Below are 23,759 nucleotides of genomic sequence, written 5' to 3'. Positions count from 1 at the left end.
ATCTGGATATTTATTGCAATCTATCTGAAATGATGATAAATTTTCAGGGGACCACTTCACTGTTTCCACATATTTTGATCTCCAGCTTTAGTCACCAAGATTGATGGCTTGGGGACTTGGCTGGGGTGGAATGTCCCTGCTATTTTCTGCCAGCTCTCCATTGTCACATCAACACATCCAGATCCTGGGTTGTCACGGTCCCAGCCTCTCACCATTGTTGAACTGGCCGACCCTTATCTGACCCAATGTTATCGTTCTAAACTGAATGCAGCTACATCTGAGTAGGGTTGTAAGGGTAATTTTTCCTTTTTACTGAAAGCTTTTTATCAATCCCATCTCTAAATCAGAAAGTTGTTCATGCATGAAATATATACAGTGCAGATGAGAGGCAATTAGGCTAACAAAGCACATTTCTGGGTAATGAGGAATTTTTATTCACCTCTCTGGTCGTCCTCCTGCTAAACAACCATCATTTAAGGCTGCAGCACACTGCACTTTCAGGCGGGTGCTCTTTCTCTAGTCAGTGAATCTAATCTCCAATCCAGCCAGAATTGCAGCTCCCATCTTTGTTAACCAGCAGGCTCTTTATGACTAGATTCCCACTTTCAGGCTATATTTTGTTCTAAAGCCTGAAAACATTTCTCTATCCCCACCCCAGGAGCCTTTATATGGGTTCAAACTTTTAATAGGGTGTGCAGTGTGTTCCTGTTTGCCTAGGACTTTTTCCTGGTTTCAGCACTAAAATTTCTACACCCTGAAATACCCACTTAGGCCCTGGCAAAACAGGACAGCTGGTCATCTTAACTTTAAAGCTGAAGGGTAGAAAGACCTTTGTGACTATAAGTGATGGTTGAAAAACCTGGAAGATTCTTATCAACAAAGATTCTGAAATAAGATTTAAATTTTTTTTATAACAGCAAGTTCGTGAGTGCCTACTAAGGGTGTAAGATATAATTCCCTAATGCACAGGGAGTCTGCCCCAAATGTACCTCCTGGCAGGTGCTGTCAAGACAAGGCAGAACAAGAAAGAAGCATTTCCTGACTTGACAGAAGAAACAGGCAATTATATCCAGTGAGGTAAATGCCATGGGGGCAGGGCAGGAGGGGAGTCATCTAGTAAAACAAGGGGGGAGAACATTGCCATAATTTTCCTAGCTCTAAAAGGCATGACATGTCTTTTCTGAGGAAAGCCATTTGCCGATTCTTTTTTCTTATGAAACATTTTACTTGCTACCAACCAAAATATCCAATCCACATTATTTCCAGCTCTTGTCATGCTACAGATAGTTTTCTTTAGGTTTCCATTATTTCAATCTTATATTACTTTCCAGGTAGGAATTGGGTATTTTCCTTTTAGAGTGCATATGTACTTAAAATTTTAAGTCTAGAAATCAAGCCCTTATTATTATTATATTTTAAGTTCTGGGATACATGTGCAGAACGTGCAGGTTTGTTACATAGGTATATATGGGCCATGGTGGTTTTCTGTACCCATCAACCCATCGTCTACATTAGGTATTTCTCCTAATGCTATCCCTCTCCTAGCCCCCACCCCCCAACAGACTCCAGTGTGTGATGTTCCCCTCCTTGTGTCCATGTGTTCTCACTGTTCAACACCCAATTATGAGTGAGAACATGCAGTGTTTGGTTTTCTGTTCCCGTGTTAGTTTGCTGAGCATGATGGTTTCCACCTTCATCCATCTCCCTGCAAAGGACATAAATTCATCCTTTTTATGGCTGCATAGTATTCCATGGTGTATATGTGCCACAATTTCTTTATTCCATCTGTCATTGATGGGCTTTTTGGTTGGTTCCAAGTCTTTGCTACTGTGAACGGTGATGCAATATACATATGTGTACATGTGTCTTTATAGTAGAATGATGTATAATCCTTTGGGTATATACCCAGTAATGGGATTGCTGGGTCAAATGGTATTTCTGGTTCTAGATCTTTGAAGAATCGCCACACTGTCTTCCACAATGGTTGAACTAATTTATACTCCCACTAACAGTGTAAAAGCATTCCTATCTCATTGTGGTTTTGATTTGCATTTCTCTAATGACCAGTGATGATGAGCTTTTTTTTTCATATGTTTGTTGGCACATAAATGCCTTCTTTTGAGAAATATCTGTTCATATTCTTTGCCCACTTTTTGATGGGGTTGTTCTTTTTCTTGCAAATTTATTTAAGTTTCTTGTAGATTCTGGATATTAGCCCTTTGTCAGATGGACAGATTGCAAAAATTTTCTCCCATCCTGTAGGTTACCTGTTCACTATGATGATGGTTTCTTTTGCTATGCAGAAGCTCTTTAGTTTAATTAGATCCCATTTGTCAATTTTGGCTTTTGTTGCCATTGCTTCTGGTGTTTTAGTCATGAAATCTTTGCCCATGCCTTTGTCCTAAATGTTTTTTTTTAATATTAACAAGCAGTTTATTTTGCAGAGTCCCCAAAATGTATGAAATGCTCTCATTTGATTATGTAATCTTCGTGGAAATTTACTGCAGTTGCATTAATAATATGTTTTCATTTTTTATTATGAGGTTGATATTTGTGTATCAGGTGTGAGCTTTTCCATGTTCTCTAAATACTTTAACACATTCTTTTCATTCTCTGTAATTCAGACAACAGAAAGTGTACATCGCTACCCAGGGGCCCTTGGCAGAGACCACCAAAGACTTCTGGCAGATGCTCTGGGAACACAATTCCACCATCGTTGTGATGCTCACCAAGCTGTGTGAAATGGGCAGAGTAAGTGTGTGGCCTCCAGAAGACATTTTCTCAGCATCTGAGCCTCTAGGGGGTATGGTTTTAGGTCTTACATTTTTTTGGGGGGGGTATGGTTTTAGGTCTTACATTTAAGTCTTTAACCCATCTTGAGTTAATTTGTGTATAAGGTGTAAGAAAGGGGCCCAGTTTCAGTTTTCTACATATGGCTCGCCAGTTTTCCTGGCACCATTTATTAAAAAGGGAATCCTTTCCCCATTGTTTATTTTGATCAGATGGTTGTAGATGTGTGGCATACCTTCTGAGTCTTCTGTTCAGTTGTGTTGCCTATATATATGTTTTGGTATCAGTACCATGCTGTTTTGGTTACTGCAGCCTTGTAGTATAGTTTGAAGTCAGGTAGCATGATGCCTTCAGCTTTGTTCTTTTTGCTTAGGATTGTCTTTACTATAAGGGCTCTTTTTTGGTTCCATATGAAATTTAAAGTAATTTTTCTAATTTTGTGAAGAAATTCAATGGGAGCTGCAATCAAGCCATTTTTAGCATATGTTTAAGTTAAAGTTTAAATCTTATTGAACACAAGCAGGACTCAAAATCCATATGGCCTGTTCTAGCAGAGCAACTCTTCAAAATAAATGGCTTCTCCCCACGAAATCACACCACGTAACACCTACCACACGACAACTTCTGGAAAATTGGAATTTTTTCAAAGCTATCTGATGTGTAAATAAGGCAAAATGTGGGAAAATCATATTTGAATGTTCCAAACAATAAAAGGAATAATCCCAAAAGAAGGGTTTTCCAACTCAGTACCTTCTGAAAGGAGGTACTTTTTATTTTACCAAGATGTCGTATATGTATGAGTCAATGAGTGAAGGCAGGTGGAAGGAGAAGGGAAAGATGAAGGAATAGAGGAAACTTGGTTAGAGGACACTACCAAGTAAGCTGGAACCATCAGCTGTTGGTTCAGGTAAGGATTGCAACCTCATGGCTACCAGCTCAGTTATTCATTCTCCTGTTTGTCCATTCATTCATGCCACCAACCAATATACTTACTGGGTTTTGACTGGGTCCCAAGGATATATGAAAGGTCCTTGCTTATTTAAAAAATCATACTCTATTTGAGGAGAAAAACCTCCAAACAAATGTGATACAACATAAGTGTTATGGTAAAGGTATGCCCAAAAATACCCATAGAAAAATGTATATTTTCTTTTCTTTTCTTTTGAGATGGAGTTTCGCTCTCTTGCCCAGGCTGGAGTGCACTGGCACAATGTTGGCTCACTGCAACCTCCACCTCCTGGGTCCAAGTGATTCTCCTGCCTCAGACTCCCAAGTAGTTGGGATTACAGGCATGCACAACTACATGGCTAATTTATGTATTTTTAGTAAAGATGGGGTTTCACCATGTTGGCCAGGCTGGTCTCGAACTACTGACCTCAAGTGATCTGCCCACATCAGCTTCCCAAAATGCTGGGATTATAGGTGTGAGCCACCACACCCAGCCAAAAAAGTACTTTTTCTGAAGTGGATGAAATGGACTGAAGAGGGATGAATACAATGGATGAATGGGAGGGAATAAAGATTGGTTAATGACATGCATTTTATATTATCTTATTTTATGTTATATTATAACCAGATTTTTATAACTAGTCCAGTATTGCCTTTACAGATCAAGAAATTCAACCCAGAAAAAATTATTCTTGATCGAACAAAGATGATGAACACTAATTACTCTATCTCGGTAGCACCTTATTACTTTCTCTTTCTTCCTCTTATCATGATCAGTAAACATATATTCATTTCCACATATATTATTAACGTCTTTCTCTCCTGCCATACTGTGAGCTCCATGAGGGCAGGAAGCAGGTCTATTTTCTTCAAAACTGTTCACCTAGCATCTAGCACAGAATCTAGGACATAGTAAGAGCTTAGCCATATGTGAAGAGAATACATGAATCACATATTCATGTATTCATTGGCTAAATTCCTTCAGAAATAAGATGGCAGCAGCTGGTTGCTCACATCCTAGCACTTTGAGAGGCCAAGAGAGGTGAATCATTTGAGATCAGGAGTTTGAGAACAGCCTAGCCATGTTTGAGACATGGTGAAACCCTCTCTCCACTAAAAAATACAAAAATTAGCCAAGTGTGGTGGGGGTGCCTGTAATCCCAGCTACTCAGGAGGCTGAGGCAGGAGAATCATTTGAACCAGGGAGATGGAGGTTGCAGTGAGCTGAGATCGTGCCACTGTACTCCAGCCTGGGTGACAGAGCAAGACACCATCTAAGAAAAAAAAAAAAAAAAAGGAAAGGAAAGGGAAGGAAAAAGGGAAGGGAAGGGGAAAGGGAAGGGGAGGGAAGGGAGAGGAGAAGAGAGAGACAGGAAGGGAGGAAGGGAGCAAGGAAGGGAGGGAGGGAAGAGAAGAAGGTAGCACCACCATCTCCCTGGTAGAAGGCACGTCAGCTGGCTGGATGGGCACCACCTATAGCCCTGGCTAAGGAAGAGTAGGGAAGATGCTAATGGCACCTACGGAAAAGAGTGGCATGATCAAGAGCAGGGTCACTCACTGGTACAGGAAAAGACACCTTCAATTTGCCCTCATTGACCTGTATCCTTCTGATAAGATGGGCTCCCTTTTGACTTACCTTTTATTCCCGGAGGACCTGGTATCCCTGGATCCCCCTGGAGGCCTCTTAGCCCAGGGTCTCCCATTTCTCCCGGCTGTCCCCTCAGTCCAGGAATCCCCTGATCACCTGAGGATGACAGAGAAGTTTGGCAGACGCCCAGATCCAGATAATAAATGCATTACATTCACTGGGAAAGTCATCTATGTTCTTAATATATGGATAACCGTGAACATCATCTCATTACTTTTTTTCCTATACAATCTTAACTCTATGGAGTAAAGATTTTAATATAAACAAAATGCCCATAATTTTGAAAACAAAATGCCCATAATCCCAACACCTTAACACAATTGTTCATATGTACATACATGTACAGATAATACTCACAGAGTTAAGATATATAATTTAAAATACATTTAAATTAGGGAGGAGGAAATACAGTTCCAAATGAATGAATGAAGTTGCCAATTATAGTTTTAAACTTTTCCTTTTTTTTTTCTGACTTGGCAGAAAAGGTATCCATTAAAATACTGTGCTGTAAGTGTGACATCTGCCTTAGGTCTAAAGAAGAAAAAAAAATCCAGCATCCTCAATGGCAGGGGAAATGCAAAGGGCTAGAAAGGAGCTGTAATCTTGGCCAGACACAGTAGCTCATGCCTGTAATCCTGGCTCTTTGGGAGGCTGAGACAATCTCCTTGAAGCCAGGAGTTCTAGGCTACAGTGAGCTACAATTGTCCCACCATACTCCAGCCTGGTTAATAGAGTGAGACCCTCTCGTTCTAAAAAAATAAAAATTAAAACGAAAGGAGTTGCTATCTGTCAGACCACTGCTTTGTGTCTGGGGCCATGCTAGGCACTTTACAGGTGCTGTCTTAGTCTACTCCAAGTCACTCAGTGAAACCCACTACCTTATAGGTGAGGCATAGCTGAGTTTGAGTGACCTAACCAAAGTCATCGGTCTGGGAAAGAGTAGGGCCATATCTGAATTTAGGTCTAGTTAAAGACTGGCTGTTTCTGAAACACTCTGAGACACAAGAGCGCTCAGGAAGTCTCCAGATTTCCTTTCAAGGTACCTGGGCACCCTGGTGATCCAGAGGAGCCAGGTGGTCCTGGCCTTCCAGGTGATCCTCTGGGCCCTTGAATGCCAGGCAAGCCGGGTTCTCCGGGTGCTCCAAAATGCCCTAAAGAAGGAAAGATCAAATATCTGAGTTGCTGTTTGAGACAATGAATTTATAAAATCGCCAACTTCAGCCCACCCTCTTGTTTTCTATCCTGACTTTTTAATTTTTAAATAGTTTCTATTGGAAATGAAAATAACATTAAGGAAAAACTGATAACAAAATGCCCATAAACCCACACCTTAACACGATTCTCCATATGTATATACACGTACAGATAATAAACGCAGATTTTTTTAAAATTAGTGTTGTATCATAAGTAATTTTCCAAGTTTATGATAGTTTCCCTAATTATCATTTTTAAGTGAATGGCCGATAGCTTTTTAAGTCAATCTTAAATAAATTAACTAATCAAATTTTCTTCTACTATTGACCATATAAGTTATCTCTAGTGCTTGTCTGTTATTCATAATGCTCTTTGTACACCTCTCGTCATTTTTTTTTCTGCTATTAAATTATTTCCTTAAAAAATTCCTAAGAGTAGAATTTCTGGATAAACAGCATGATATTTTGGTATTTTCAAATGAATTTTAAATGGTGAAGTATTTTAAAGTATATTATATCGTAGTGTAATTCCATCCCTAAATAATTCAGGAGGTAAGATGTCTGAAAACCAAGAACATTTTTCTACATTGCCAAAATAACATTTTCACAGCCAAGAAAATTAATAGCAATTAATACCATCTAATGCTCATCCCATACTTGAATTCTCCCAGTTCTCCCCTTAATGCCCTTCACAGCTGGTTTGTACACACCACATTCTGTCCCAGAACCACCCACAATATTTCATGGATAGGTCCCTTCAATTTTTACATATTTAAAACAGTCCTTTTCTCATGACAGTGACTTGCTGCAGAGCACAACTCAGTTCTTCTCTAGTTTTCCAGAACAGACCATTCAACATTTGGTTCTTGGTACAGGTTGTCAGTAGTTTGGAGTAAGTGCTGCACGGACTCCAACCACCATATGGAACCTATGCACAGCTCCAAGAGCATGCCGTGTTCTTACTGGGGACATTTTAGTTGGCTTCTTTTCCTGCTAATTTATTAAGGATAAAATGATATTTCAGACACATGAAATTACATTTCTTTGATTGCTAAAGAGGATGGCTATTTCTCCATGTGCTTATTTACAATGTATGAGTTTAATGCATGTTTATAGAATAAACCAGTAGTGTGTGCTGAAAATCACTGGTTGAATTTGCAAATAAAATATGTCTCTGTATTTACAAACCATGGTGGGGGCGCTGTAGTCATCACTTATTATAACACACAGGAAACAAGTTTTGTTAGTCTACACCTGTTCACTAATCAAATTTAATATCTGTTAGTCTCACTATGTGTTATCTTATTTATCCTGAAAGCATTCCTACAGTAAAGGTAAGGCAGAATTCTCCTCTACAAGTGATAACACTGAAGTACTTTTTAAAAAAGTGTCTCCTGAATTTTGTAGGGTTGTGTTAAGAACAGAACTTCTGAGTTAATTTGCACTGTATTTTCTCTCTAAATAGAGTGTAGAGTGGGTAGGACTGAAGCCAGTACAATCACATGTCATCCCAAGACCAGCTGCAGATCCATGCCTTCTCGCAATGCTCATTCAAATTCAGTGCAGCTTTCTCCAGTCAACGGAAATAGTATATTAAGTATACTCCATGCTGGTGAACAACATGTAATATAATTTAACATTTCTAAGCTGAGGCCATGGCATATGGGAAAGGGGCCAATTTAAATGGTGGTAACCACAGGAGACCAGGCCAATTCAGCCAAGGCAAATTTTCTGAAAGAGTCAGCCTAAGTGTGAAATCACTCGAGTTTATGATTTTTAACTTAAAGTACTAGGTAACATCACAGGCCCCCATTTTGGACTACTCTGACCTTATAAAATCTTATTATCTTCATGATTTGCTGATTGATGATGATGAGGAGGATCATTGCACTTTACATTTGTATAGTCATTTTCAGTTTCAATTTATTTCCTTTGCTCCTCAGGATAATCCTTCAATATGCATAAGGCCTGTTTATAGGTGAGGGAACTACACTCAGAAAAGATACTCAGCTTACCCAAGACCACAGACGAAGTAATATTGGAGGTTGACTTTGAGCCATTGATTTTTCCCTTCTGAGGCTTCTTGTTTTGATATTTGTCATGGACTCCCATAATCTTGACCTCAAAACTATTTTCCTCATCAAATGTACACTTCAGTTACACAGTGCAGTTAACATATTATGCTACCTTGGCTGGGCAAGGCGGCTCACACCTATAATCCCAGCACTTTGGGAGACCGAAGCAGGCAGATCACTTGAGGCCAGGAGTTTGAGACCAGCCTGGCCAACACGGCAAAACTCTGTCTCTACCAAAATATAAAAATTAGCTGAGTATGGTGGCACACACCTGTAGTCCCAGCTACTTGGGATGGTAATGTAGGAGAATTGCTTGAACCCAGAAGATGGAGGTTGCAGTGAACAAGATTGTGCCACTGCATTCCAGTCTGGGCAACAGGGTAAGACTCCATCTCAAAAATTTAAAAATTATACTGTCTAAATATATCTGTCCATGTCAGAGGTAAAAAACCCATAGGAAAGAGTGGGAAGAAGATGAGAAAGGTACCTTTTGCCACTGTACTAACTTGTTTATGTTAGACTTCCATTTTAGTGATCTTATGGTATAAAAACAAAGAAAATCACATTTCTCATAATAGTTTTGCTCAGAAAATGTCTAATATTCTTTCAGCTATATGAAATGAAACATGACTATTGCCAGAGAGAATTTTAAGATAATGCACAAAATTACTAACACTAGGTGTTTTAATTTACAAGGGACCCATCTAAACACAAACCTGGTTTCTAACCTGACCACTGTTGGCTGAATCTCCTGGGGCATAACTTATTTAAGCAGGCATCTGTGGAAGGACATTTGTTCCGTCCAAACAATGGATATTCCTGGGCATCCATCTTTGTATACTTGTCTGACTATTGACTCCAGATAAATTCCTAGGAGTAGAATTCCTAAGTCAAGGGATATGCATATTTTGAATATTGATGCATTTCTATAGGGCCCAGAAAGGGAGTATCAATTAATATCCCCAACTTTTTCTGAAACATAAACATAAAGGAGTGCAAACCAACACAGCATTCTGTCCTAAGGCTGCTTTCCCCTCTGGGGGTCCTGTTCTATTGGCTTGCACTCCAGTGATTTCCCTTTCCCTGTAAAGCATAGAACTGCGCATAGCACTGGCACCCGCCTTCTGCTGTGAATCATCCAATGTAGCCAGTGGTGGCCTCAACTGTCACAAGAACTCAATGGTGCATCACAATCCATTCTGAAGAATTCCATGTTAATTGTTATTGAGAAACAAAATGTTGTTTTAAATGACTTAGATTTCTTGTTGGTGATGAGGTTTATGTTTGCTTGATTTGGTGTGATTTTTAGTAAATTAAAATAGGTTCAGTGATAGCTCAACAATGGCGCACCTCACTTACACGGGCACGTGCTTTCCTCTGTAGAAGGAAAGAGATGGAATGACAACCTGCAGCTGTAGTCAGTGTGAGTGGTTATTGCAAACGCATCATTTTAAATGAAGGAGATTGCAAAGCAGTCTAGATTTTAATTGTTTGCAATATTCATTTTTGAGTTTGCCAAAATATGGGCACACCTGGGGAGTTTATTGTTGTGTCAACATTGTCGGTCACATGAGCCATGATGGAAAAATGATCAAGAATCCCTAGTGCATAATCCTGGTGTTCTTCTAGGCCAGAAATGCTATAGAAGTGTTTGTACGTAATTTGTTTTATCTGTACCTTATTGCCCAAAGGGGGAAGAAATATTGATACAATTATTGCCAGCTACAAGTAATTGTTCCGTTTCTCAAACTAAACTATTTCTTTTTGTTTTAGTAAGAAAAATATGCAGCTATACCTGGACATCCAGGGCTGCCCAGCTCACCCTTTGGACCAGGTGGACCAAAGTGACTGGCAGGGTCACCTGTATTTCCTGAAAGGGATAAAACACATGTGACATTATTTCAGACAATTTAATTTGGTCTCATACAAGTGACAATAACTTTTACGGTATTTGTCTGCAAAGCCTATCTTCAGATATTTTAGGAGAGTATTTCTGAATACTTTTTTCCTAAACAAGAACAAATATAAATATAGATGCAAGATGCAATGTAAATCACACACACACACACACACACACACACACACACACACACACAGTTTTAGAGTTCATCACAAGTATAAGGATCTCCAGGTCTTAATAACTTTGAGTTTTTAAGTCCTGAAAAAATTTTCAAATTTAGGTTTTTATTTAAGAAATTGTTCAGCATTGAGTGACTATACCCTTAGTCAAAAGAGTGACCAAAATCATCACTGTTCTGGCTGCTGCAATCATATTTCAAGCTCTCTTATAAGGCAGTTCAACTCAGTGCCCTTGCAAAAAGAAAATCACAAAGGCATACTGCATGGATGACAAGAGACAGCACATTCAGAAGCCACTGTAGGCCATGACTCCCACAGTCCCACGAAGCTACTGGACACAGCCCCATAATGCTTCCAGACATAAGGATCTACATTATGGTTGGGAGCCAGTTTGAAGTGGAGGACTCAAAACGGAGTGCGAGGAAAAGCAAGAAAATCAATGGGGTTTCAAGAGAATTAGAGAGCGAAATTAGGTGTATCTTACAGTAACTGCGCATTTATACCCATTTCTAAAGTGGTCCCACCAGCACCTTGTGGAAGCCCTTCTCCTATCTGACCCTACTCATAGTCGTGGCCAATTGCTTGAGGGGTGGGACTCTGACCCATTCCAGGTCAACCAAGTCTCTCCTTGAGAAGATGGAAGAAGAAAGTGAGAAGCCTTTCTCCTATCTGACCCTACTCATAGTCATGGCCAATTGCTTGAGGGGTGGGACTCTGACCCATTCCAGGTCAACCAAGTCTCTCCTTGAGAAGATAGAAGAAGAAAGTGAGAGTTTGAAGTCTTTGGCTATTGGGACAGAAAGGATTATCATGAGTTGCCCTGATGTAGAACATGTTGGAGTACACCCCAACATATCCAGAAAATCCAGAAAAGATACTGCATAGAGAGAGATGAAGCCAGTTGGTAGACAGATAAGTAAAAATTAGACCATGGGGAAAGGTGAGAAGCCATGGGTTGCCTAAGGGCTAAGTCGCTTTAGCCTTGGCAGAACTGTCTCCTATCTGTGGGATCCATGAGACATCTTTGACTCCAGGTGCCTTGAGTGCATTTCAATTTCTTGTAAGCATGGCCCAATACAAGCATGAAGGAAGTGAGAAGAGGTAAGCTTTTACTGCGAAAGAAAGGTAAAGAGATTACAATAAATGTATAGTTTAGCAGAAAAGAAGTGATTTCTGCATCTTGAAGTTATAAACTATAAAAATCAAATATAAAACCTTTTCTATTTGTAACCATTTCACAAGAATCTTGAGAAATGCTTATTCTTTCTGAAGAAATAAGCCCACACAGTTCATGTTTTTTTACAGCATTTAGCATGTTATTCACAGAGTGTCTCTCAAAGTAGTAAGACAGAAGACTTTAGGTCGTTCATTACTTAATATTTTATATCGTAAATTTATTTTAACCCATATCAAAATGAAGGATAACTGCATGTTAACCTGTGAATTTACAGCCACTTAGGCTAAGGCTAAGGTTAAAAAGGTGAATCATTTTAAAGTAGATTTCAAGAAAAATATTAACCCGATGGTATACCAAAATAGTAAAACTATTAAAGGTTTTATGCAAACGTTGCAATTCAACATATCTGGTTTTTTATTGTTTACTTGTTTGTCTCAAATGGTTAATGAAGCCTCTCTTTCACTATAATATCAGGTATGTTACAATGCAACATTTTTTTTGACACAAGGTAAACTAAGACCCATGGGCCAAACCTAGCCTGCAGCCTATTTTGTAAATAAAATTCTACTGGAAAACAGTCACATTCCTTTGTTTACATATAGTCTAAGGCTGCTTTCACACTATAACAACGCAGTCAAATAGTTGTGACTGGGACCACATGGCTCAATAAGCTGAAAATTATTATTATCTGTCCTGTTAGGAAAAACATTTTGCTGACCTTGACTTAAGGTAAAAAATAATCCAATTGTAAATTACGCCTATCTTGGAACTTTTTTTTTTATTATTGTACTTTAGATTTTGGGGTACATGTGCAGATCATGCAGGATCATTGTATAGGTACATACCTGGCAAGGCGGTTTGCTGCCTTCCTCCCCCCATCACCTATATCTGGTATTTCTCCCCTCGTTATCCCTCCCCACCACCCCCACCCCCTGCTGTCCCTCCCCTAGCCTCCTCCAACTGACTGCAGTGTGTGATGCTCCCCTCCCTGTGTCCATGTGTTCTAATTGTTCAACACCTGCCTATGAGTGATAAAATGCAGTGTTTGGTTTTCTGTTCTTATGTCAGTTTGCTGAGAATGATGGTTTCCAGATTTATCCATGTCCCTATGAAGGACATAAACTCATTGTTTTTTATGGCTGCATAGTATTCCATGGTGTATATGTGCTACATTTTCTTTATCCAGTCTATTGTCGATGGACATTTGGGTTGGTTCCAGGTCTTTGCCATTGTAAACATTACCACAATGAACATATATGTGCATGTGTCTTTATGATAGAACAATTTATGATTCTTTGGGTACCTTGGAACTTCTTAATACCTGCTAGAAAGTCATGGCTTTAGCCTCTGTGTCCTAACTGGGAATCTAAAAGCTGTACTTATGGAGTCCTTAGAAGAGATACTGGCTCCTGTGGGACATGGGGTTTCTAAGCCCACCGATGTGAATCCGTTCTCCTTGCAACTGAGCTGTTACTTGAGGGACTGCAGTCATTCCAAGCACTGTCACTGGGACTCTCACTGAGGAGGAGGACCCAAAGAGCCTGCAGGCATGCTGTTTTCTATCTGATGCCCTTGGATCTGAGAGAGAGCTGTAGAACATTTGGATCTTCAGTGTCTGACTGCCTAAGAAGAACCCCTTGAGTGTGGTAGTTTCTTTTACATACTTTGCTTATCATGTAAAAGGCACTTGTTTACAATGTTATAAACGCTGAGTTTGACAAGTGGCTTCTGTATCTCCAAACCATACCTTTAGGTCCTCTTGATCCATCAATTCCTGAAAATCCAGGGGGACCTGGAGAACCTGGCTCACCCTGACAGTTTAATGAAACAAAAGGCCTGAATCAGATTTCAAACACAAATGGTACATGCATGATATGATCCAGTTGTAATTTTCTATAACTAATTTGGTTTTTGTCATTTGCAGTGGTAATGAAAATTGAAATGCATTGCAGGCTTCCCACTGCATGTATGTAGTTTTTCAAAGTTGATATAGCTCCTCCAGAATTAGAGCTCTCAATAGCAACTGGTAGCATCCCATTCTCGACACTTGGTTGTGAAACAGTAATTGTGTTTCTAATTTGAATTTTAAATTATAAATAAGCAAGTTGATACTAAATAAAATAGTATTAGAGGTCATAGCATATGAAATAGACTTTAAAAATTCATTTCATTACAAAAGATGGATAGTGAGTTATACATTTTCCAGAAGTGTCATGTCGGGTACTACACATATTGTACCTCCTGGCTTCTTAAAGGGTATTTCACTCATGGTTGTGAAGATTGAATATATTTAAAGCAAAATCTGTGATATCTGAAATGGGAAGACCTTAAAGACAGAATTTAGGTGATTTTTTTCAGGACAACTTTCATTCCAGAAGACCAATGGTCATAAGGCAAGTCTTTATGGGGTTGTTTAAACCGGGCTGGGGGATGTGGATTATGCGACCTAGTCCTCTATGTTAGGGGAACCAGGCAGGAGCACTGGTCAGAAATGTCAGTTTCACTGTGGCCTTCTAGAAGGTTCCATTTTTTCCTTGGGCTATACCTCACGTTCTAAAAGCCAGTAAAAAGGCAATGGGATACACTGGCAAATTACAGCTCCTTACGGACATACTAAGAGCAGAAAGGTTTTATTATCTCTTCCCTCGCAAAGCAGTAGCCCCTTACCTGGTCACCTGGAAGTCCTGGAAAACCAATGAACCCTCTTAAACCAGTTGATCCTGGAGGACCTGGGGGTCCAGGAGGCCCTGGCTGACCTTTCCCACCAGGTTCCCCTCTGTGAAATCCAGGTGGTCCATGTCTTCCTGGCTCTCCTCTTCTCCCCTGCATCCCAGGAGCTCCTTTATCACCTGAGGAAGTTGAAAGCGTTACAGGTGAAATTTTGAGCTAGGTAGTAGTTAACCTGAAGGACTTGGTCCTACTTTTAGGAGACAAAGCCAAAGGTATTGAGAATTCTGATTCTTGCCCTCAGCCGCTTCCTGGCTTCAGTGACCTCACTGAGGAAAGAAGCTGCCTGGGAACACACTAAGGACTCTTAGAGGTGGGAGGGAGCACACAGGACTATTTGCTTCAACTGCTTATTTCACACACGAGGAAGCACTTACCCAGAAAACTTAAAATATTTGCCCTGTAACAACTAGCTGAAAGAAGCCAAGATGAGCACTTCATGCAGACTAAGTCTGACCTTGGAAGAGCACGTAAATGGGGTGGTGAAAATCCTCACTCTGCCATCTTTCTGATGCATGGGCATCAGGGCACCTGTTAGAAAGGCAGGATCCCTGGCTGCCCCACAAGCTGCTGAATCAGAATCGGTATTTTAACAGGCTCTCCAGGTGATTGTCCATTGAAGTTTGACAGGCACTGGTTATAATGATATGAACAGTCATTGTGCTATTCACTTTAGAACCAACTGCCAAACCTGAAACCTATTTTATGTTTAGCTCAGGTTAATTCTAGTTTAGAATATCCAAATCTGGGAATTCACAGGAACTTCAGCTAAGTTTCAGCATGGGGAAGCAAAAGATGTACCACAAGGTTTATTAGTGTTTATTTATATCTAAAAAATGTCCTTTTCTCACTGTGGCTCATGCCTATAATCCAGCATTTTGGGAGGCCAAGGCGGGTGGATCACCTGAGGTCAGGAGTTCGAGATCAGCTTGGTCAACATGATGAAACCCCGTCCTTACTAAAAATACAAAATTAGCCTGGCGCGGTGGTGTGCACCTGTAATCCCAGCTACTCGGGAGTCTGAGGCAGGAGAATTGAACCTGGGAGGCGGAGGTTGCAGTGAGCCAAGATGGCACCATTGCACTCCAGCTTAGGTGACAAGAGTGAAACACAGTCTCAAAACAAAAGGCCTTTTCTAATCTCAGCGCTATTGAGGAAAGTTGCCTAACACACATGTGACCTATGAAGATGTCAACTTATTAGATATGGTCAAAAACTCTGTTTACCTCTTTCTCCTGGGAGTCCCTCATCTCCAGGAGATCCAGGTTCCCCAGGTTTCCCCTTTTGGGAAATGATAGCCATTTCTCCTTCATCTCCAGGAGGTCCTATGGCTCCTGTAGATATTAATTACGCAAGAGCAAAATGAACAGGAACATGGCACACATAAGTCATCCATTACCGCAATTCACTCCCAGCTCACAAATTCCCACTTAACCTACAAAGCTGTATTTATGTAGATCACAAAATGTCACCATCGTTGGCTGATTTCCTAAACAAAGGTCAGTTATTCTTTACATTTCTGACCCCGCTTGTCCAGCCATGGCGTCTAGTGTACCAGGTATGCTCAGGGAATATTTGCCAAATTCAACCAAACTGGTTGGGGTTTTCACTGAGGTTAAGACAAATTTGAAAAGTTCCAGTTTACAGAAAAAAAAAAATGTCACTTTATTCTATAAAATTTGAATTTGCCCATCTCATATTTCCAGTTCCATATCTCCTAGCCATTCTCTCTTACTTTCCTTATATTAAAAGAACAAATATTTATCTCAATGGGGCACTCCTCACATTGACTTCCAAAAGATAAGAAGGGCATATTTAACTTCCGCCTGATTTCGTAAGCACTGCCCAGCTGTAGCAGTGCCCAGGCATGGGCTCCTACCAGCTTAACGAGTGCTAATTACCAAACCCTGCAAGCCAGTTGTTAAACCACTGCTAACTTCAAATCAGCCATGGTGGGAGTATTTACACCATGGCACTCAGCAAACACTACAAACCACAGTGCTCTTTTTTTTTTTTTTTTTTTTTTTTTAATTTCAAAGAACTAGTTTACTAGCCCATCACTGGGATTCGTCTAAATTTTTAGTGGGATAATTGTATAGCAGCGTAATAGCACAGCAAGATCACTCATCCAAGTTGGCAAAGAGTGACTGATTGATTCCTTGATTCTACGTAAATAATTTACAACCTAGTAAAACAAAAAATTGTGGTAGCATCAATCAACTAAGAAGAAAAGGTAATTTCAATTCAGTATGAAGCTACTTGCCCAAAAGGCTTTAAGGGCAAAAGTCCTTGTGTCTGAAAATTGTCAAGCATTTTTTCTCAACATTGGAAAAGAAATATCTTCACCTGTTGGTGCTTCAGGGCTGAGGAGTAAGAATAAACATTTAACAGGGACGGGACATAATATTTAAATCATTGGTCTCAAAACACATTTTTCATAGTAAAGAAAACATTTCTTTCTAATGAAGCTTGGGGAAACTCTATTCATGGCCCAGATGAAACTGGACTCATGGTAGCTCCGAGGTTGGCAAACTGCAGCCCACGGGCCAAATCCCTTCTGCTGCCAGTTTGTACAGCCCATGAGATGTGAATGGTTTTTACACATGTGAAATGGTTGAGGGGTAGAACTCAAAAACAAGGTCATATTTTGTGGTGTGAAAATTATATGAAATTCAAATCTTAGTATCCATAAATACCATCTTATTGAAAATTTTATTTTACCTTTGTTTCTGTGCTGTCTATGGCTGCTTCCATCTGGGAAAGCAGACTTGAGTTGTGACAGAGACTAGATGGTCTGCAAAGCCTGAAATTGTTACCATCAGGCTTTTTATAGGAAGAGCTTACCAACCTCTGTTCTAACTGAACCAAGAGCCCCCCTTCCCAAAAGGTGAGAAAGTTCTCTGAAATCCAGAAGCTATAAATCAGTGCGTTAAAAACCACTTAATTTTTTTCAATGAATAGAGCAATTCCTTTGCCATCTACATGTAATAAGATTAAGAGGTAAAGAAAATAAATCTTGTTTAAATTTCTAAAACAAGCACCATAGAACTAAAAGGAAGAAGAATCCAACCTTCAGAAAAGTCCTATTTTATTTTTCAGAGATCACATTTCTAGGTTTGGATCAAACACTAGAAACAAATGCATGTGGCGTGGCTGTGTTTTCTTTACCTCTGGCCCCTCTCACTCCCCGATCTCCAGGAAAGCCAGGCACGCCCGCCTCTCCACGTTCTCCCTTTCTGCCAGGACATCCCTCTGCGCCAGGCTGTCCTCTTTCTCCAGGAAAACCTGGGAAACCAGGCAGCCCCCGGGGTCCTGGTGAAATGACAGCATAAAGTTTTAGGAAGACATTTTATTTTGTGATTTATTTTTCCGGCGGTGGTGGGGTGTGCACAGAGTCTCACTCTGTCACCCAGGCTGGAGTGTAGTGGCATAATCTCAGCTCCCTGCAACCTCTGCCTCTCAAGTTCAAGTGATTCTCCTGCCTCAGCCTCCTGAGGAGCTGGGATTACGGGTGTGAGCCACCATATCCGGCTAATTTTTATATTTTTAGTACAGACAGAGTTTCACCATGTTGGACAGGCTTATCGCAAACTCCTAGCCTCAAGTGAGCCACCCAACTTGGCCTCTCAAAGTGCTGGGATTATAGGTGTGAGCCATCATGCCCAGCACTAGGAAAACATTTTAAAGGCTAGTATGATTCTTATATTTGTATTCCTTGTAGTTTATCTAGAGATGCAAACTCCTCCCTAACTCTGAGTTCGTATTCAAAGGAAACAACAGATATCAACCTCACTGCATTTAATAGCTATGCTTGGCTGCAGCAGGAGGATCTTTGAGGCCAGGAGTTCAAGACAAGCCTGGGTAACATAGTGAGATCCTGCCTCTAAAATAAAATTTAAAAAATAGCCAGGCATGGGAGCACATGCCTGTAGTCCCAGTACTCAGGAGGCTGAAGTGGGAGGATCACTCGAGCCCAGGAGTTAGATGCTGCAGTGAGCTATGATCCTGCCACTGCCCTCTAGCCTGGGCTACAGAGAAAGCCTGTCCTCAGTTTCCTATCAACAGACCTGAAGTGTGGCCCCTGTTATGTCTGAGTCCTCATCTCCTAATTGAGGGTGGGGATAAGAGTGGGGATCCCACCCAAAATGAAAATGCATCTGCCCCAACCATAGGACTTTACTGTGCTACACAGTCCTCTGAAGTGTTCGTGAATTCTGTGTTAACACATTTAAACCCCTTTTCCCATTGACCAGCACAGAATCATTCTGCCACTGGAAATAATGATACAGAAGACAAGAGCCAGAGAGGCATCATCAACAGAAGGACAAAGCCAGACTAACAGTTAGCTCTCTCAGTGTGGTCATCTGTCCAGACTTCACTTGGCAATGGATATCATGTTTCTAAGACGGGGGAACATATGCAATAGAAAAGCACTGCCTACCCTTCGGACCTGGAGGACCAGGTAGCCCATCATCCCCAAAGGGACCTGGGATTCCTGGGAGCCCTGGGGGTCCATGTGCCCCAGGCCGTCCTGGGAGTCCAGGCAGACCCTTCATTCCAGCTGGTCCAGGAGGCCCCACATCTCCCAGCTGTCCTTTCTCACCTGGAGCACCTAAGACAAACCACAGTGACCACAGTGTGTGAAGGCTGAACACTGGCTTCACACCTGGTGGGAAAAGCATACAGTAGCTTAAACAATGCATTAGACAACAGTAAAACAGTATTTGTTAGCTAAAATAACATAGCAACTTTCCATCAATCTAAAAATACATTTTTCTAGATGCTCTAAATAGAAGGGCAGACCACTTGAATAAATGTTTCCCAGTAGGGAGGAATGAAGATTATAAAAATATTTGTCATGGAAAACAGGGAGAAAGAACAAACATTGTATTTGTATTTATTCTTGGTGGAGGCAAACTAACAGAAGAAAACTTTCCAGGTTTTTCCTGAAGCTCTACAGACGAGTGAACTTCAGTCAGAGCCAATGTCTAGTGTTATTGGTGCTAGAAACATGGCTGTAGTGGAAAGTTTGCCTCAATCTTGTTTGCCTCAATCTTAAATTTTTCAAGTGGGTGTATTACTGCATTTGGATAGAAGCAATGGTATTTAAACAACAGAGTAAACAATGTGAATGGCGAAATAAAGATCATATTGGAAATAGCCCCTGCTGTGTTCTGAATGTGTCACTCCAAAATTGTCTGTTGAAAGTTAATCACCAATGTGGTAGCATTAAGAGGTGAAGACGTGTGGAGGTGATTAAGTCATAAGGGCAGAGCCCTCATGAAAAAGATTGGTGACCTTACTGAAGAGCTGCAAAAGAGCTGTTTGCCCCGTCCACCTATGAGGACACAAGGAAGGCACATCAGATCTGCTGGCAGCTTGATCTTGGACTTCCCAGCCTCCTGAACCATAAGAAATAAATTTCTGTCCTTTATAAATTGCCCAGTTTAAGGTATTTGGTAGGGCAGTGCAAATGTACTAAGGCAGCCTCCCTGCACCTTGCATTAGAAGACATTCCTGGGGTCTCTTGTGTTCCTACATCTTTCCAAGATGTATGGATATGCCAAGAATGCAAGGTCCTGATGCTCTTTACCTGGGAAATTTCTCAAGTCTGTGTTTGCAGCAAGCACCCTCGATAGATGATACAGTACTTTCCTTAATAGGAAAAGCAGGCTTTCTCACAGGCTGCTATAAGCAGTGGTTCCCTGGCTCAGGGCTCCTCTCATATAATGCAACCCACTATGTGTGTGGCCAACTAGCCCACTATGTTGCCCTGTGAGACTTGGGTGACATGAGGAAATGATGCAAACCAACATGAAACTCATGAGTAATAAAGTCCTTTTTCTCATGCTTCTGGCAGCATCCATAAAAGAGTAAAGGGTGAGCTTATTAAGTTGTAAGTAGGGTAAGCCCCAGACCCTTCGCAGATCTTGACACTTACCTGGACTACCAGGATCCCCAGGAAGTCCTGGTTGCCCTGGTATCCCTGGAGCACCTCTTTCACAGGAATGGCCAGGTGGACCTGGGACACCTGGAAACCCAGCATGTCCCTCTCTGCCTTTGGGACCTTTGAGACCTGGGAATCCGGGAATGCCAGCTGGCCCTGAAATAATACAATGCATCCGTGACATACATGACATAAAACTATACAGACGGCCCATGATGAATTGTTCATGCCTATCAATAATGTAGGTGAACATTTTCATCCTGAATCGTTGTTCAAATGGGTTAAGTCTCTGAATGGATTTTCTTATCATAGATGTAATGAGCGCCTTATGAATAGAGAATGCATTGCTAAGTGTGTTACTTGATAAGGTTATGTGGACTGCAAAGTTGCCTATGCAAGTAAGAAACCACTTGGTTCTTTGTAATTTTAATTAACCTCTAACTTTGCATCAGGCTTTACACCAAATCTCTACAATATTTACAAACCCAGTTTGCACTGTACGAATCTGCATTTTATAAGTGATTTCATCACTTGCATTCTCAAATTTCTACTTACTGGAAAGACAGTGTCATAATCTTCAGGAAAAAAAACATCCCCCATAATTCCACACCCTAACCCCCAAATCTACTTTGTTTTCCTACGTTTTTTTTTGTGTGTTTTGGTTCATATGTTTACATTTAAAAATAGTAATCACAGTGCACATTCAGTTCTTGGAGCACTTCAGATCGCATATTAATCCGCAATTGCTTTCCATTTTTTTGCAGTCTTTACAAATATGATTTGAATTGCTAATGGCTGGATGATATTCCTCTGAGAGACAGTGTATATGTGTGTGTCTTTGTTCTTTCCAATTATTCCTCTACTGTAGAGAATACTATGAGAGCATTTTTATATCTGTACCCTTCTTGCACTGAACACTCCCTTAGATATATTTTCACAAATGAGACAGTCGGATTACTGGGTCATTATTTTTATTGACTTACATCATCCTTCACCTGTTACTTTCCAATTAATTGTTTCTTTGTATGTCAATATTTTTATTTACAAACTGCCATGCAAGCTCCTTGAGGGTGCTAACTCTCCCCCTCCCCTTCACCTGTCCTCTGCTAATGTACTGTAGTGGATGCCTAATAAACACTGGCCCACCCACTTTTAGAAAAGAGTCAAAATGTTGTTTGTAAACATCTGGTCTGTGGTCCACATCTTGATCACCATCACCCAAGAGGCCCACTGAAGTTCAGAATATGGGGCCCCACCCCAGAAATAATGAAACCGAATTCCTCAGACTGGGGTCCTGAAGAAATCATTTTAATGAGCCGCCCGACACCCGCTTGGTTATTTTTAAGTACGTTAAAATTTGAAACACTCCACTGGGGATCCCGAAGGATCCTTACCGATTTCAGAAAAGGATATGAATCAGTGTCCAGAACATCTTCCCCTCCTGGGTTTAATACCCTGCTTGCCACCCCAAATGGAATGAAAGTCCCTCTACCCCATCTCCTATCCAAAGGCAGCTTGTCCTCCAGGCTCAGCTCATGCCCTGCTCTCTCACAGAGTGTTCCCAGATGCCAGCCCACAGCTCCAGCCTCTAAGCTACTCTTCCTCTTAGAATCAGGCCTGCCTACCTTCCACCTGGCAACAGCTCCAGGCAGGTTACATAGTCCCTGCTCTCAGCCTTTGCAGCAACAACATACTAGCTGCGGAATCAAATCGAGTTGAAAAAACTACAGTGAGCTGCCTTGCATTTGAAAACAACCAATAAAATGCAAAGGCAAGCCTGGAGATTCAGGTTATTTGAAATGTAACCAGCACCCCATATGAGGAAAAACACCTAGGTAAACTGTTTATATTCAACAGGCCTAAAGCAAGATAATCTAAACATTCTTCAGTGACCTGCTCCAAATTGGAGCCAGTTCTATGTACTGAAAGGAGAGCAAAGCCTTCATACCTTCAGCCCCTGGACATCCTGGATCGCCTCTGGGTCCCTTTATCCCTGGTACTCCTGAAAGACCCCTTTTTCCCGGGGGTCCCAGGTGACCAAATGCAGGGTCTCCCGGGATTCCTTTCTGACCATTCATTCCTGGTGACCCGGGAGGGCCTGGGGGCCCAATAGGGGAGGACCCCCTTTCCCCTCCAAAACCCGGATCTCCCACGTCACCACGGAAACCTATTTAACAACAACAACAAAAAAACATATATTTTTAATGACAATGTGCAAGTAGAGAACTAATACATATAAGACTTACTTTAATAAAATACATTTCTTTTTCTTTCTTTTTTTTTTTTTTTTTGAGACGGAGTTTCGCTCTTGTTACCCAGGCTGGAGTGCAATGGCGCGATCTCGGCTCACCGCAACCTCCGCCTCCTGGGCTCAGGCAATTCTCCTGCCTCAGCCTCCTGAGTAGCTGGGATTACAGGCACGCGCCACCACGCCCAGCTAATTTTTTTGTATTTTTAGTAGAGACGGGATTTCACCATGTTGACCAGGATGGTCTCGATCTCTTGACCTCGTGATCCACCCTCCTCGGCCTCCCAAAGTGCTGGGATTACAGGCTTGAGCCACCGCGCCTGGCCACATTTCTTAAAAATACAGGGGTACTTACTAAAATTAAGGGCCGTTTAACAGGTAATGTTGTTTTGCCACCTTTTGTAGAAAGATAAACTGCACTTTCTGTTTCTTATAAGCCAATGACTTCCCCTAATCGCTTTCCTCCTCTGGCAAACATTTTGGCTGGACTGAGTAGTTTTAACAACATAATAGACAAAGAATAGCTCATGCTTCAGGGTGGAAGGATCCTTGGTAACTTATAAAATTATAATAATCTGAAAGTTATCACAATATAACTAAGGGTCTAATGTATCAAGAAACACCATTTCCCTATTATCTAGGGATCCCTGGGCCATTTTCTTACTGAAAGCATTTATCTGTAGAAATGTTTAAAAATTCCTCATAGATATTCCCACAACAGAAAAAAACAAAAACAAAAAAACTTCACTGACCAGGTGGACCTTGTATTTCCGATGTTCCTGGTGTGCCACGTCTGCCTTTCTGCCCATCTGAACCGCTCCGCCCAGGGGCACCTTGGGGACCCGGAAATCCCTTTGGACCTAAACAATAACAACAAGAAAGCACAGACTCAATAAAACAAAATCTAACATGAACAAAATGAGATGA

At 41.0% G+C, this 23,759-nt stretch overlaps 1 protein-coding gene across 1 annotated transcript in view; it reads right to left on the bottom strand.

The window, feature by feature from the left end:
* COL4A4 (collagen type IV alpha 4 chain) overlaps positions 1-23,759 on the bottom strand; it is a 140,384-nt gene that overhangs the window by 33,553 nt on the left and 83,072 nt on the right. Inside the window, exons 27-37 of the mRNA XM_074400162.1 lie at positions 23,585-23,692; positions 22,533-22,751; positions 20,579-20,740; positions 19,079-19,249; positions 17,806-17,949; positions 15,864-15,971; positions 14,578-14,759; positions 13,658-13,721; positions 10,450-10,524; positions 6,430-6,537; positions 5,375-5,482 (exon numbers count right to left, since the gene is read on the bottom strand). Of these exons, the coding sequence (XP_074256263.1) occupies positions 5,375-5,482; positions 6,430-6,537; positions 10,450-10,524; positions 13,658-13,721; positions 14,578-14,759; positions 15,864-15,971; positions 17,806-17,949; positions 19,079-19,249; positions 20,579-20,740; positions 22,533-22,751; positions 23,585-23,692 (1,449 nt within the window). The remainder of the gene's footprint in view (positions 1-5,374; positions 5,483-6,429; positions 6,538-10,449; positions 10,525-13,657; positions 13,722-14,577; positions 14,760-15,863; positions 15,972-17,805; positions 17,950-19,078; positions 19,250-20,578; positions 20,741-22,532; positions 22,752-23,584; positions 23,693-23,759) is intronic.

This window comes from Saimiri boliviensis, chromosome 5, assembly GCF_048565385.1.
Source record: "Saimiri boliviensis isolate mSaiBol1 chromosome 5, mSaiBol1.pri, whole genome shotgun sequence".
Classification (NCBI taxonomy): Eukaryota; Metazoa; Chordata; class Mammalia; order Primates; family Cebidae; genus Saimiri; species Saimiri boliviensis.
Note: the sequence above shows the minus strand (reverse complement) of the source record. Positions and strands in the feature narration are given on the sequence as shown.